This window comes from Anopheles coluzzii, chromosome 2 (genome assembly GCF_943734685.1).
Source record: "Anopheles coluzzii chromosome 2, AcolN3, whole genome shotgun sequence".
NCBI classification, from domain to species: Eukaryota; Metazoa; Arthropoda; class Insecta; order Diptera; family Culicidae; genus Anopheles; species Anopheles coluzzii.
This window is the reverse complement of record NC_064670.1, coordinates 49,032,607-49,049,388: the sequence shown is the minus strand read 5'-3', so window position 1 is coordinate 49,049,388 and position 16,782 is coordinate 49,032,607. Positions and strand designations below refer to the sequence as shown.

The 16,782-nt window shown below is 45.7% G+C and overlaps 2 protein-coding genes across 4 annotated transcripts in view; both read left to right on the top strand.

Annotated features, from left to right (window-relative positions):
- The window catches only part of LOC120953736 (uncharacterized), a 65,399-nt gene that overhangs the window by 17,826 nt on the left and 30,791 nt on the right, over positions 1–16,782 (top strand). The gene's annotated exons all lie outside the window — the stretch shown is intronic.
- Positions 8,287–9,174, top strand: LOC125906875 (uncharacterized). Its single transcript, XM_049607676.1, has 2 exons — positions 8,287–8,734; positions 8,810–9,174. The coding sequence occupies exons 1-2, from the start codon at positions 8,655–8,657 to the stop codon at positions 8,946–8,948; spliced, it is 219 nt and encodes a 72-aa protein (XP_049463633.1). The 5' UTR covers positions 8,287–8,654; the 3' UTR covers positions 8,949–9,174.

The following is a 16,782-nucleotide window of genomic DNA, read 5'->3' as shown; positions in this document are numbered from 1 at the left end:
CATTTTAGCAAACTACAACACAGTAAGGCACACCTCAGTTCGGACGTGTTTCGTGTTAAAAAAAAAAAATCCGCAGCCAATACGGAACAATAATTAATGCAAAGAACTATATACCGTTCTGCACAGAAAACACCGTACCAGGATGATTAGTTTTTCCCGTCGTTCTTAGAAAGTGTTCCCGTGAGAAACCTACAACCCTATTTCGGAACCTTTCGCTCACCTTCACCCGCGATACATTTAAACACATGTTTTTAGCTCTTCGAGATGAAGAAAAGGAATGCACAAAAATAATAATTAGCCAAGAGACTACTTTCTTGTGCTGTGGCGCAGCCCACTAACTGTAACCCCACTGGGAGGGAATGCGCGAGAGTGGTGGATGGGGAGGGGGAGCAGGAGATGGCCAAAAATGTGCCAAAAGAAAAGCGTGTAATTAATCGCATCATAGCCGAGGGATGTGTGTGTGTGTGTGTGTGTGTGTGTGGGTCCGTGCGTGTGTGATCAAATCGAAAGTGTTAACACCGCCTTGCTAAAATCTGACGATCGCTATCGGGTCGATGCCGGTTCGCTAGCTCTCCGATGCGCTTTGCGGTTTCTTTCACTTTTGTGCGCTGGCCCGCCCGTCCGATCCACACGCGAATCGTGCGGCCGGTGGGCCAATGCAAACTAATCGATGTTGTGGCCAGACGGGCGGGAGATCGTACGCGGGGTAATTAAATGTTGCGATCTTTGCAAGAAAGCCAAAACCACATGACACTCGATCGGGTTGAGCAGCAGCAGCAGCAGCAGCTGTGTTGCCGAAATGGCTTGCAGGGGAACCTTCTTCTCCCCCGGTTGCCTAATTTCAGTCATGATTTTGGCTCGAATTCGCGCATTTTTTCACGTGATTTTACTGTTCGATTATCGACCAATCGACATCGATTGGTAACACCACTCCGATAGCGGAGGATCGATTGTGGCAAATCGTTCGCTTCAAACGCTCGAATGATTAGCTAACGCTTGCTGTCACTTCGATTAACATCTTCAATGAAGCGATTGAGGTCCTATGATTGATGACGCGCTTTCGAGTGGTGGTTTGTTATCGTTAAACGTGTCTTTTTATATTTTGTTTTAATTTTTGTGCTAGTATGATAACATTAAGACGATTTGCAACGTGTATTTTGAAATCGTTATATATTTATACATTTCTTGTCATCATGATAAGCAGTGTGTTGATGTGTTCTACTGGTCGTTAGCAAAAGCTTCAAACTAATTTGCATTTGTGTACTTTGGGTCCTTCGGGAGTGCCGCTCAAACTTGACATTTCTAGCGCATCTAAAACATAAGTAACCTACTATCATAAGCAACGTCATCGGTTTCTGCGCATATAGCATGCAGGGTTAATAGATATTCAGTGACGCTTTGAGCATAAAATATTACCTCCCGCTTGATGGAATGGTCTTCCTGCTGAATGCGCTGCAACAGTGCACCAAACGCTGTGGGTGTGGCTTTGTTGTTTATGTGCTCCCAATTCAAACAGCAAGCCCGTAGTATCCCTTATAAAACCAATTGATTGAAGGCGACGTAAATACGACTGTCAGAGACGAAATAGATCACACATGTACGAGAATGAACATTCAGAACCACCGGGCTTGCCGAACAATCGAACGTGACACGCTCGAATGGTTTTGTTATTGATTCTTATTTACTCATTGGAGACAAGCAGAGCACGAGCGTCGATCGGGGCGAAGATTTTGAAACATTAAACAAAAAATAAAAGGCACTTACACGAAGGCGTGAACACGATTGATTGTGAAGTGGTCGAACATGTGAAGGAGTCATTTTTCATATCGCCATCAAATGCTCGGAATGGTGCAGCATGTGTATGGCATGGTGCTGGAAGGAGGAAAAAGTGCTGGTGTTAATTTAATCACTTAAAAGAGAGACAGAAAAAAGTTAAACTCAACCCAAGTTCTTGGATCAATTGCATGTGGCCACCCACTCCCTCGAAGCACCGATCTTTGAACGTGAGGTTATGCCACCCACGAGAAGGTGTTGTGGCGCGTGCAAGCATAACCTTCCGGGTTAAAAAAGCGAAAACAAAAGTTGTAAAAAAAAGAAAACCCTAAACAAGCCAGTCTGCAGGGTGCAACGAGTGGTACAACCAATGCAACTATAACACACACATATCCACTCACTCAAACTGGCCGTATTGAATACACGAAACGAGGAAGTACTGCCCGCGGGCCAGCTCTTCGGACGTCACGTGCCATCGAGCACAGTGACACAATGACTCGCTGTTCGTATTGTTTCGCCGTCTTCGGTGTGCGCCCGTGATTGCGTCCCTAAAATGTTTGTTCGCGGCCCCCAATTGCTTTGTTTTTGTTCGTGTTGTTATTTTGCATCGATTAGCCACGCGGGCAGGTGGTGGTGGGGTCATTGACAGCGTGCCTCGGACGCTATCGGAGAACAGTACCGCATGGACCATCCATTCTCGCTCGCGTTACTTGTCGACCGGAAGCTGTTATAAGCGTTAATGCTCACTTCCTGTCGAATATCGTGAACAATGTTCCGGTGTTCTGACGGCTGGGAAACGGTTGCATGTATTGTGTACCGTCGCGTTCTTGGCGATCGTCTTTCAGGTGTTTTATTATGATTTTTGAGATTACATAACATTATCGTTTTTGTTTTCACATCCTGATAATTGGACTTTAGGAGCAATTCTAACACTATGCCGAGAACAAAACGAATTATCGGGTTTTTTCAGGGGTTCTTTGTGGACATTATGTTGACTCTTTCTTATGGTAAGTGAACTTTATGTGATCTGTACAAAAAAGGAGCCGTGAGTCCACTTACCGTCACATAAAATAAACTTCCCGTAAGAAAGAGTCAATTACGATTATGAGGACCCCTCAAACCCCCTGTAAGATGTATGATTGCTTGTACACAATTGGCGAAATAGAGAATTAAGGGGAACGTAATATAAATACACAATGCAATAATAATTATACAGTTTATAATTTCATGTTCAAAAAAAGGTTCAAAATCTACGAAAAGCCTTCAGAACCTAAGGATATAATAAATTTACTGCATTTTGAAGCTCCCTTATTGTTACGTGTCATAAGTGATGTAGTAATAATTTATTTTATTTTTACTTTTTAGAGCATATTAGAAACCTAATTGTGATTTTTCTCCTTTATGCTCAATGACTTACGTACAATTTAATTACATAAAATCCTTTCTGGAATATTATTGACCAGATGTTTGGCGTGACGAAAACTGCAAATTAAATTTAGCCGCTTAAGGGCTGCACTTCAAATATAATTTTTCGCTTCTATTTCGCCCAAAACAGCGTACAAACTCAACTCAACCCCAACCATTCCCAACCCATTCTCTAAGATTTACATAACATGTTTTTTAAGTTTGCCATTGTGTTTTGGTTATCATTTTGGCGGAAAACATGTTTTACATTATTATCCTTCCGCCACGTGATATAACGACATCAACAAACTGTCAGTGGTTTGACCAAATAGATTGTTCCAACCACTCGCCTTGTCCGTGCCGTACGTTTACCGAAGGGTGTTGATTGTGGAACGGCTACAATGCTCTCTTGCTGCCAGCTAGGAAGTCTAGCTGCCTACCACGAACAGGTGAACCACGGTGGCCGAAGTCATACAAGTTGGCACAACATGACCTGCTTAACTTTGAAGCACTGCCGAGACGCACGAAAGCACGGCAAGTTTGTCGACGTTGAGTAATTGGGTTATGACAGCCCACCTGGCCCGTGACTTTGCTCGTGTCGTCGGTCGTCGGTAGCGTGTGGTACAGAAATCAGTCAGCAATCGTTGCAGAAAAACAAGACCGCTACAGGAACACTCCGGGGTTCTAGATGGCAAGATCGGACCCGTAGTGAGTGATGTAAAGGATATCTTCCCCCGAATGGACGAAAATACTGCTTGGCTTGGTGTCACCGTCAGTCAGATGAGTCGTCAGATGGGTTTGACAGCAAATAATTGGCGTTTGTCAGTCAACGGAAGGTGGCTGGTAGATAGTAGCAATCTTTTAGCTGGTTTTAGCGGCACAGATGTTCCGAAGCGTAAATATTGAACTAACGATGTGCACGATGTGAAAATGTACATTTTTCTGAGCCCCTCATGGATGTGTTTATTGGCTTCTTTTTTCTCAAAACAAAAAATCCCTTTTACTTATTATTTTTTAAAAAATGTTTTGTAAATTTCCATGTCCATTTCGAAAGTCGGTGCAGGAAGAATGCACTTTACAGACACCGCCAGCTGTGCGATATTTTAAGAAAAACATCTCCTGCGTCAAAGTCCGAGCGTGTGATGTTCGTGATTCACCTCCGCCGCCGTGTGTGTATGTGTGTGTTTGGGTACCGTTTCTTTGTTGCTGGCAAGATTTGGTGCCAGCAGAACAGAACGGATGGAAGACGGCCATAAACTAATTTCACACTTACAGCCGATTTGACATTAGACGTGAGTGGGGGACGAGACGCACTACTGGCTGCGCAAACCGCTAGCAACACTAAACACAAACGAGCGTTGCAGTGAAAATGCTCTTTCTTTCGTTACTAACTGTGGGTTTTTCCTTATTTCTCTTTTCAGGTAAGTGCTTTCGCACGAACCATATATTTGGAGCTCAGCTACGGATGCGGCCGAGTGAGAGAAAGAGAGATTTGGCAAGTTTCCCAGCGGAAGACGAGACATAAGTCCCGATACCAGGCACGGTCGATTGAGCGCGGTCATATTCGTGAAGCACTCCGAAATGGAGGCGATATGGGGAAAATGCTTTTTCCTTCCATTTATTCCCTGTCACCCCAACCCCGATCATCCCCTTAAATTATCCTAAACTGCGCCCGGGAGGGAAACAAGTGGGCAGTAATGCGGCCATCGTTAGTGTCGGGGTCTTGCGCAATCGCTTATGATTCGGGAAAATTCCTTCACATCGAGTGATCGTACGCCATCACCGTTTACGACGTGGAACAGACTCATTGGTCACTTAGTTTCTTTCCTTCTTTTTTTTTGTTGCATTTGGGTCGAAAATAACCGACAAAGTGGGTGGCAATAAATGGAGAAGCTTTCCATCACCGCAGCGCAGGGAAACGCTTCCCCCACTCAGTCGCGACTTTACTGGGAACGTTGCATAATTGAGCTCACGCATGGACCGTTGCAGTTCGGTAGATATTGAAGTTGATCGCAAATATGTTGGTAAGATTTCCACCAGATTCTACTTCTAAGTGGGACAATTTTCCTGTCCTGGTTGAAATAATATTTGAAGGAAGAGGACAAGAAGTGCAAAAATCACCACGAGACAGAAAATCATACACGACGAAGGAAATAACCGATGGTGAAAGCAGGAAGCATGTCCAACATACGGGCGCATAATCAATCGATGGTCAGGAAAACAAACCCCCGAGCGTGCTCTTCGTATGCGTTTGCTTTGCACTTACGTTATGTGTATACGCTATGCTTGTTGCTTGTTGTTACCCCTTGCTACGCGTGTGAGTGCCCAGCTTCGATGCGCCTGAATGGGTGATCAGCGATGCGTTTTCCTTTGGAGTGCTTGTGGGACCGCTGCTGAACTTTGGGGACATAATCGGTGTCCACCTTCCATTTGGTAAAATTTTTGTCTAAGTTTCACCTTGCACGACACTCATTCGACAGCAGCACGCACAATATTACGCACTGATCGTGAACGTTCCCCTTTCGAATTTTAGTTCAAATCGTTGTGGCACTGAGAGCCGTCGTTTGCCGACACCCTTCGCTCTTATGACGGCGTTTCTTCGATTGATCGATCGATGCTGAAACACAGTGGCTATGCTTGTTTTTAACCATCCCCATACAGAAGAAACACAATAAAAACGCTCATGTCAGTTGACACCCTTGGCGAAGAAAATTCTAAACTGGGACATAAAATTAATTGCTTCTAACTGTTGCAATCGTGGCTTGGGTGCACGTTCGAGCACGCTGGTTTTGCCGATCGCAGGGCGCAATCATTTCTTTGAACAAGCTGAAAGCGATTTATAGAAAAAGATGCTCATTTCCTTGCCCAATGGAAGAGAGAAGGTGGGAAAATTATTTTTGTGAAGCTCTCTAGTGCCTTGTCTAATACAGCACGGATTAATGATGCAGTGCACACGGTACCACCCTTTACATTTGGTGCATGAATGAATTCGTGAAACTGAACCCCCCTCCCATCCCCAGGTGGAGGCAAGTGACAGTTGGAGGGTGTTCAAGAATTTAGCAATTAACACTTTTCTCTCCTAGCCTGGCGTCGGATGGTAGAACGCGCGCGGGCTGACAATTCTCGTGGGCGATCTCATTCTGGGGTCCGCGCTGGCAAAGAAGATGTTTGTGAAGATGCTAAAAGAGATATGACATGTCTCTGCACGGGGTTACGTGACTTGATGGGTGCTTCATGCCCTTTGTGTAGCATGTGACTAATGAAGCACAGTGTTGTTAGTGTTTTTTATCGTTGCGCTCAGTATGGCAAATCTCAGTAAAAGCACTGTGTCGCAGAAAATGAGTCGGAATATGCACCATCGTTGTGATGTAGCAATTTTTCGTGGCATTTATTGGTTAATCACTTCATATAAATAAATAACATTAGCGAATGTACAATATAATACTTTTTGAATTGGAATGCATGTTGCTGTTTATATTTTCTTCGCCTTTCTCTCATTTTTTCCCATTAACAAAAATGTTGTAATTTTGAAAGCTCCTTTCATAATAAAATATCTACAATCTAGCAAATTTAAACGTTGATCGCTTCACGAAACGCCATTTTTTTCTTCAATACATAATTGTTTATCTTGATGTACGCTTGAAGTGAATCGCATCGACTAATCGTCACCTGTGCGGCTGATAATCGGGGCAATCGAGACTGAACATCACTTCACCCAGCGCAGCACTGCAACGGCTTAGCGATTAAAGAGCGCCCATCCACCACAGACGGTGGTCTTCCGCACGTAATCTCCTGCACGAGAAATCAAAGGTTTTCCAGCCCGATTAGCAGACCTTTCTACTCAACACAAACGGAGGGCGGTGTTGTCCGCGCAACCCCCTTTGTCCCCCGCATTGTCACTGATATAACTGAGCGTGTTTGATTCGGTGATCTTTGCGCCTTCACTGGTGCGCTTTGAGTGGTTTGCTTTTATCACGCCTCAACTCCACCGGTGGAAACGAGGGGTGACCGTGGGCTTTCGAAGGGAGTCATCATCGTTTTGTGGGGTGAATCGTCATCTAATCATTGGACTGCGTGTTAGTAATCATGTAACTATGTTAAAAGGTATCGCTGGGTGGGCATCTTCCCGGGATAAGGGACACTTGTATCATGGGGCTAATTTTTAATTTATTTTGCAGTCTATGCGGCGCGCGTTTGGTTAGCGCATTGCCCATTGGTTGCTATTAATTAGTGAGCATTATGGGACATTAATTAGGAATCTTTACTGTTAACTGAGGAAGCTACTGTAACAAACACTAATGCACACTCTTTCACTAAACATTTATTTGCATAACTCAATCGAACGCGTGGAAAAGTATGCTCAATTGCGCAATTTATCAGTATGCACACCTCTCCACACAAACAATAGCTGATGCGCCCGCCTTGTCCCGGCCATTTGGTGGCCCAATCCAATAGACTGTTTCCCACTTCCGAAACAAAACGCATTAAAAGGCAAACGTTTTTAAATCCTATCGGGAGAAAGAGATACAGCCAAAAGCGATCATTAATTTACGCCGTATCATGTGCCCCGCACGGTGGCGTTTGGGTTGTGTAAAAAGTTGCAAAATTTAAATCGGGAAATGGTTTTCGCGCCATCGCTTAGTTTCGTTTCGTTTTTCGTGTATTTGCTTTACTCTCCCCGTACCGAATGCAACAGTGTTGCGTTTTGTTTCATTGGAGATTTGACTTGCATTGGTGCCGGTAGGGCCTTTGCTAATGTAATGCACGCCAGTGTTTTAGTGTCTTACAGTGTGTTTCTTTCACACATTTCTCCCTTGCAAAGATCGGTGATGGCAAGGGTGGGAGATGAGTATATGAGAAACGGTTTCGCTGCGCGCACTCCCGGGCTGGTGCGATTGTCATAATAAGTTTTGCGGTTTGGAGCGGTTACGTATTTGCCCAGCGCCCTGCGTGTATGTGTGCACACTTAAAAATATTTCACGACCTCGGTTAAAAAAACTGCCGAAATCCGTCGGCTCTTTCGATTCTTGCTGATATGTCAGTTGAAAAAACCCAGTAGCCGAAAATCAGTACCACTTAAAACTGAAATATCAGTTAAATAAATATTTGAACCGAAACTCGGCAACACAACATGCCGAGCACATACGTTAACACTGCTGTCACTGAGATAATCCGTCAAAATAACCGAGATTTCAGCTTTACTACTTGGATTAGCCGAGGCTCGGTATTCTATCTGTCATTCGCCATTCTGTTAATCTCGTGCTTATGAAACGAACACCTTTCGGAGTGATGTTGTGATGTAAAATAAAAAAAATAAAAAAAAAGTGAAAATGAGTCTCTCAGCGTGAAAAAACGAGAATCAGTAGCGTGCGATCGAGCACAGGTATGGAGCGGGATTGGGGCTAGGAAACTCCATCAGCGCACGCAACCGGTGTTCTTCAGAGCGTCGCTCGGAGCAGTCCCTATTCAAGGATCAGATGTGGAAGCTAATCCGGTTGGTTCAACCTTTGCCAGACCGTTCAAACTTCCAGGATTCATTTCCGGTCACCTACACGAGGTAAGTATCAACACTCGATCACATGAAATCTAAAAAGGGTTCACTCAGACTTGTTTCACTCTGCCCGCTTTACAGAACCGTGCCTGTACCAGTGCCCGCTCCTTGTCCGGCTCATTTTCCTGTACCGGTACCACATCCAAACGCTGTACCCCATCCGGCGGTTGAATCGGCGCCTGTCCCAACACTTTCCATCACATCAAAAAACCCCATTTGATACGCAAATAAAATCACTAAAATAAAAATAAAATGTTTTTATATTTAGCCGAAATCTCGATTTGCTCTAACCGAAATTCTCGGTTAAACGTAAACGTCAAAACAAAATGAAATTAACCGAGATGTCGGCAACAGAAATTTAACCGAGATCTTTGCCGAGATCTCAGTTGTGCAGATCTCGGCAAAAATTAACCGAGATTCGGCAAAAATTTTTAAGAGTGTGTGATTGACCGGGAAACGGTGGCCCACCCGTAGGTGGTTTGGTTTGCTAGTTTGTTTGTTTGCTCATTTGCAGGTGTCAATGAAACGTTTCGAGCGAGTGGAGTGGGGAATTTTTAGTAGTTTTTCTTTCCATTTTGCTCTGCCGCCTGTTTGCCATCTTGCTTACTTTGGCTATTGAGTGCATTTTCCTAGTAGTTCAAATGCTTACACACACGCGAAGAGAAAGGTTTTCAGTTAAGCTTTTCAACTACCCCCGTCCAGGCCTGCTTTTGATCAATCAAGCTTCGTTAGTCGAAAGGAAAAACAACGAAACCCACTGAAGGGTCTCGTTTCGGGGTTGAGCGAGGGCGTTTTGTTACGTTTGCGCGGAAAAACAACGACGAAATGCGTGCGCCGGTTAAGTGGGCGACGAAAAACTGATGTAGCCTTGTTTATGTAATCCCTTTTAAGGTGTTACAATAATTAGTGCTTTACATTCAACTGTATCACACTGTATCTAAGAGCTATCCTACGGGGGGGTAAGAAGGTTTAAGTAGCTGGTGATTGTTTTCCATCCTGCCTGCCAAAGATTTCCCAAATTTCCCAAACCCATAAGCCTACCTTGGTGTAGCATTTTGTTTGTCGTTTAATTGAGTTGTACACGCCGCGGCACGGTGTATGGTGACGAGGTGCATCGTTTTGATAGACAGACAGACAGACAGCCTGTATCCACCGATGTGGGTCACACACACACACACAGTGGTGTCGCGTCCTACGTCGGCTGTAGTCTTTTAGCCGCCGCTTCATGGGGGTGTAAATATTTGCCGCCGACATACAGCAATGCACTTTAACGAGTGTTTACTTTTACAGCACTTCGACCTGTATCACCTCCCCCATCCCCTACGCACTCACCGGGTCGAACGAACCGGTCGATTGCGAGCGGTATTCGTTATTGATTTTGTGACCCTAAAAAAGCAATTGACTGCACAAGGAGGAGTGGGTTGTATCGTTGGGCACATTGAAGCGATGCTATGGCGGAAATGTTTATTTGTTTACTCACTTACTGTGCTGTCAATTATTAGGCAGCCGAAGGTATTTGTGCCATGTTTTTGTTTTTTTAACCATTTACCATGGAAAACTGCATATTCGTGTTGTTTTCGGGTAGGTCAGCAACGGGTACTTAGGAAGAGTCCGCGCTGGACTGTTTTATTTATTATCTTTCTGGTGACCTCGAGCCAATAAACAAAGTGTGGAGTGCGAAAGCACATCCAATTGTTTTATTTTTGAGTGGCACATTAATCAATTGACTCGTTACAAGCGAAGGGTAAAGCGAAGCTCACGCTTCTGTCTGAATGTTAGTCAACAAACCTACAGTACAATCTTGATTTGTACCCAAGGTAGCAAAAGAGCGTAAAACAGTTTGTAAACTCGCTTTGCTTGTTTGCTTGACATATGTGTTTTTACTATATTTGTTCCTTTCCCCTAATGTTTAGGATGTTTTATGTTTTCTTAACATTTTGTTTTCGTTTTCCAGTTTTTGCCTCCAGCCCTATTTGCCTTTCCATGTTGTTTTTACTCACAGTCTTTTTTTAATTACACGTTTTGAAAGTACACCATAATGATACTTGAGCACTCGCAGCGCTACGTTGTTCGTGTACTACTCCCGTTAGCGAACGAACGTACTGGGAAAGCATCGCAACCACAGTTTCCGGCCCAAAGCATCCCGCCAACATCGTACCACCCAGGGGACGTGCAAAGAGAGACACAGAGAAAGAGAAAGACAGCACCGTACCCAGCGGGGACGATCCAAAATTCGCACAGTCGCAAGATTAGGCCGGGCCTGCCTTTGGAAGTGCTCTTTGCCAAGTGGAGTGCGCGGCGCGTGGAAAGTGCATCACCACATAACCATCGCTCCAGTTTCGCTTTTCTACGAGAGTGAACCAAAAGCACCGTTCGTTCGGCACGCCTGGCTCTCCTACGTTTCGGTGCGGATTGGTGCGATTTGGGGTTTTGCGAATTTTTCCGCCATTGAGGCCGCCGCTCACGAGAGTGCACAGTCACAACAGGGGGAGCAGCAAGACACCATCCCGCACCATGTTGGTCCCGTCCGAATACCCCGCCAGCTAGTCAGCTAGCATGCCTTAGGACGCTGGAATATTTCGAGTGTGTGTGTTTTTTGCGCGCGATGCTCTACATTTTCCGGCAACTGGGTTTTCCGCCCCTGGTAAACCAATGTGTGCGGTGTCTCTTTTTCGCTCAACTAGCGAGAGCGGTTAGACATTCGAGTGCTGACCGAGTAACGGTCCTTTGCCAATTTTACGGCATGCTTCAGCCACACTGCGCTCTGTTGTGACGCCGCGGCAAATACTTGCAGCGATGCACACGACAAGCCACGCTGCTCGGATGACTTTAAAAAAAAAACAAGCCAATTTGTCGTTTCGTTGAGGAAAACCATCCGCCATGTCAAGTGTTCGCTGTAAGTACCGCGATGCCGGCAGGTCGGCAAGCGTGGTTGAAGATTTTCTGAGGCCATATTTCAAATATGGCGCGCTTGTGTATGACATCGGAAGGCCACTGCGTTGTGCTCGGTTTTGTATTCTCCTGTGCTCCATTTTGGGCAGCCGTCGGTGGACAATATGATGGAGCACAAAAGCGTCCCACGAAATGCTGCCGAAGCACACGCGGACGCACGAACCAATCGGGACGGGACGCTTTCATTTTCCTTCCACTTCACAAGCTTCCAGCAATGACGCATGAGGTCGGTCGGTGACAATTGGGGACCGACAGACGGTATCTCCAGCAGGGTACCCCTTACCGCCCCCTCAGGGTCATCATACTAATGTGTCGCCAGGGGATGTGCTGGCGGGTGCACGAGTTCACAAACTAATGAAATAATGCTCATTCAGGCGCGACATTCAACATCCCTGAACTGCCGAATATGGCGCAGGAATTCAAAGGCAATCTGTCCGCTCAGGGGGTTCTTTTTGTGCGAACCCCACCAACCGGAGATGCAATCGTTTACCGTCAATTGAATCGACGTTAACGACGGTAGCTGTCTCCTCCTACCCCACACCGGAAGGTGGGTACGGTAACTCGAGCGTGGGAATTGGAATCGACGGTTAGTAGTCGTCGCGCCCAGTCGTACCGGTGGACTGTGTACGAGTGTGACTTTCGCGACGCTCAGCAATGGCATGCAAACACACGTGTAGGGGGGAAAAAGGGGCGCGCGAAAAAGAAAGGGAAAACACACAGCTATGCCGTCAAGGTTACGGTGCTTGAAATTTCGCTCTTCGCCGCCGGTACTATTTTCGAACTCGTTACAGTTCTCTTAGAATGTTTGTTACAATTCTTCGGAAGTTTGTGATCCCGTGCGATCAGCTTCGGAGGAAGAATTCGTTTGGAAATAAAGTTTTTTTCTCTCTCCGCGATTCGACAAGTGTGGGGAGAAAGGGAATGTAGCAACTTCCTCGCCTGGATAACCGATTATGAAATTGCAAAATGATGAAATTCCACAATTGTGCTGTCGCTCATGCGTAAACGACCGAACGACCGAGGGCGAAAGGGCTTGTCACCAAGGAACAACCATGATTACCTCGACACTGTCGCGCAAAGTGGCAGCGAAAAGCGCTGTCTAAGGGCTCTCCATCTTTCTTTCGTTATCGGTTTTCTGGCCGGTTTTACAGACACAGTATCGTGTTGCCGATTTGCACCGGCCGGGAGGGCGCTGCTGTACCGATAGTGTTGTGGAGTAACCAGTTTCTATTCGTCCCGCATGGTGCAGAGCGGGGCATAATGTCATCTCCGCCCAGTCTTACAGCATCATCAATGATCTAGGCCTTGGCGATCAAGTACAGCGGTGCGCTGTGGCGGTTGTTGCGGTTTTATCGCACGGCAGGCCAGTGCGTGCGCCTGTGTGACATCATTTTTTCCTTGGCGGGACGTAAAATTACTTACCGGAGCGCATCGAAAGAATATGATTCTGCTTGCCAATGGGGCGGGGGGAGGAATGTTAATTTGCGTCGGATTTGCGTGCGTCCATGGGTGGAAAAATGGAAGCAGCAGCGAAAAATGGATGCAAAAATGAGAGAAGCAGTGTGGAATGCTGCGATGATTATGGGAATCAATTGCTACTTTAGGGTGCCTGGCATTGATGGTAGCAAACGTGGAACAGGGGGATTGCGAAAGTAAAATCGATTTCAGCCGTAAATGGAACGCAACAAATTTGGTCACATGAAATTGCTCGATTCCAGATGATTGCTGTTAAATTAGAGGGATGGGTGGGCAAGAGCGGATTAAATTATAGGAAAGCTGCTAAAGAAACATGAATTGAATTCAATCTTTTAGATATTTATCGAAAATTAGCAGTGTGTGTTAGCAATATTCGTCCGCAATAATCGTAAGAACTTATGATTTGATAATTTAATACCCGATGGTTGTTTCTAACGGAGTCATAAGGCTCATTTCTTTAAATTATTGCCCGAACAATCGATGTTTTTGTCAGCGTCATTGGCTCGTTTCTTTCTTAATGATAGACCTGATGCCAGGAAATGATGCTTTCAGATATATCATTTCGTGATATTTATATTTTACGGTCAATAACTTCTAACGACGCGATCAAATTGCTGAAAACATCGAAACCATGAGTAAAATCTTTACTAACCTGAAATTTTGCTTGTGGGTAAAAGGTGAATATAGTATAATATAATAAGGATAAATAATTGTTTTAAGTTGGAAGTTGACGCTGGAGGTTGATCCTCTGTACCTCTGTTTTGCCCTCCACGATACATTGCCCCCGTGTTGCACAAAGATGTAAGATGATCTAAGATGGAGAAGTGAATCAAAATGTTAATATTTCACCAGAAGCGGATGCGCCAAACATGGAACCCACTTGGACAAGATGCGTTTTGAGAACTGCGCTGATCGTGCAGTTTTGCTGTGCTGTTTGGGCGAGGGAAATGCATTTGTTTTAAAAATAACATCAGCTCCCTGTTGATCCCAGCTTCGGAGAAACTGGGCTAACGAGCGATTTAGAACGCGCGGGATTTGCCTGCGGAAAGCACGCGTGCAAGATGCTGCCATGGTGCACTGGGAGAGGATCGTCCGATTGGTGCGTTGGTACTCCGTGCAGCAGAGGATCGGGCTTGCACCAGGGGCTACACACACAATTGCTCGGTAAAATTACCGTGACACAAAACGTGAGCGAGAGCAGATGAGCGGAAAATCTGATTACCCCAGGGCGCGAGACGTCAGTGTATTGGGGGTAGGTTTTTTTTGTCCCCCAACCGTGCCCTGGAAGCTGTATAGAGCTGTCTGGCGGATGAACATCAAATGAAGAAATCGGCAGCCGCTGCCGCCACGTACGATGATGGCTTCATTTGCCCGTCCTACATGGCCCCGCTCGATGCTATTTATGCTCTGGGTAGGCGGCTTTTTCTCTACCCCGGTGTTTATTTACGCTTTTACCATGCCCCCCCGAGTGAAGCTGAAGGGAGTTTGGGAAGGTTTTCTGTTCGGGATGAAATCTTCATCTATCAAGTTGCGCGTCAAGGAATGCAAACGCAGCGAAAGCTGGGACGCGTGAAAAGAGAGATGCTTAGTGTCGCGGATGGCGTACAGATTGAGTTGTGAGTTTTAGAGGGAGAGATCGGCGAGAATTGTTTGTGCTTTACGGGATGTGCTTATGTTAAAATATTGTTTTGTCATGTGTGTTGATGTTGGCTGACCGTTTGATGTCGATGAAGAGTTGTCCTATTTTTGACGAGCAATTTATGCAACCGGTATAGATCAATTTATAACCCATTAGCATATTTTTTTTAAATATTTCAGGCATTTGTTATCAACAGTCCCATTTCATAAATTCTGATTCAATTGAACGATCAATAAATTAAAACAGTACGCGAACTATATCAACTCATTTCAGGTACTTCTACGCTCGTTTGGATTACTTCGTTTGGATTCTAATTTTATAAATAAAAAGAAAACAGCACATAATGTAACACGAAACCTGTGACACAATAACAGTATCGCGTGTTATCCGGTTGCGTTACTTTCGCGCTCAAAAACTAGGGCAAAGCGAAAAGGGACACTGTGCGTAGGTCACCAAAGGAGAGAATGAAAACGCATGCAATATGTTCTGCTTTAAAATTCCCAAACAGTCCGCATACACACCCTCAGTGGCAGGCGGAAAAGCCGTGCCCTGACGTGACCGGAAAGGGAAGGCCATCCTGGCGTGAAAAAACAAAACCTCGGACCGCTCGTGGTGCTCCCGTTGCATCAGCTTACGCAACGGTGGGTGACTTGGGTTGGATAGAGGGACGGTTACGATTTCCTTGCCACATTCTTGCCTCATTCCACAGTTGGCGGCGCGGCTGCCCTCGGTTGGAGCATGTGGGACGTGATCAATCACGTACCCTTCGTCCCCTGAAACCCCTTCCCCCTTCTCTCCCCCCGTCGTGCAGGAGAAAGCATGTGGTGTGGTGTTGATTTGATATTGTCTCTCTCTCTCCATCTTGCAACTACTCCGATACCGGCGGTCAGCGTTCGGATAACCGGGCTCGGGAAAGCGAATGAGAATGAAAGAAAATGCAACATCCATCGACACACTGACCCACTGCTACGTTCGCTCGCACACACACACACTCACTGGCGCAGTTCTTTCGTGTGTACGCTCCATCTTCCCACACCCATAAGCCGGTTACGAATTTCTTCCAAACCCGGCAGAGGGACTTTCGTCCATGAGCGTGCGGTGGATTTCCCCGTGCGTTGAAGAAAAACATAAATTTTCCCCACGTTCCCCGAAAACAGCGGGTGAACGCGTCTCCCTTCCCCCAGAGAGCATGGATAAAAATGTGCGAGTGCCGGCTCGGAAACTCCTCGAAACGGAAAAAGAAAACAGCTCATCCAACTGGAACGCGATGGGCAGGAAGATGGTAAAAATAAACGACTTGCATATACATATTGCTCCCTCTGCCACGACCTGCATGGGAAAAGAAGAGGGCTGGTGGGAGCAGGGGAAAACTGGCGGCCGGCAAAAGTGTAACAAATCAGCACAAATTTTGAACGAGAGCTCCCACGCTTTTTAGGCGGTGAACAAAGATAAAGAGAAAAAAACCACAAAAAAAGGTTGGCAAAAGGAAGGAGATGGTGAAAATGAAACACTGCCAAGAACGTCCATGCTATTCACGGGAAAAGGTTAGAAAGTGCAGCTGGAATGGGAAGCTTTTCATTGAGAAACAGCTGGCTCTGTTGCTATGAAGCTCCGTTGCTATGATCATGGTTCTAGAATATTGGCAGCGCAAAAAAAGTGTAGGTAATCATCACCAAGATGACGCCCGGTTCTATTTCTTCCCGGACCAAGTCAAACCACAAATGACGCCCGTAGAAATAATCTAGAACGCGAACGAGAATCGAATCGATTCTCTTTCGTATGCGATTGCATCATTACATCATTAGCGGGCTCTTCTAGATAGTCGTTTGAGTGGAGGAGGATCTATGGGTGGTGTTTTTGTTGCTTTCGTTCAGTTTAGCCCCACCACACCGCATAAGCGCATCCGATGGATTTAATCGACGTTCGACAGTTACGCCCTTGAAGCTCGATGCGTAACGGCGCCAGGCGGAATCCATCCATCGGAAGG

Excerpts from the sequence above, each read along its gene's own strand:
- LOC125906875 (XM_049607676.1), top strand. The coding sequence starts at position 8,655 with ATGTGGAAGCTAATCCGGTTGGTTCAACCTTTGCCAGACCGTTCAAAC. Across the intron at positions 8,735-8,809 it reads TTTCCGGTCACCTACACGAG|AACCGTGCCTGTACCAGTGC; the intron begins GTAAGTATCAAC and ends CCCGCTTTACAG.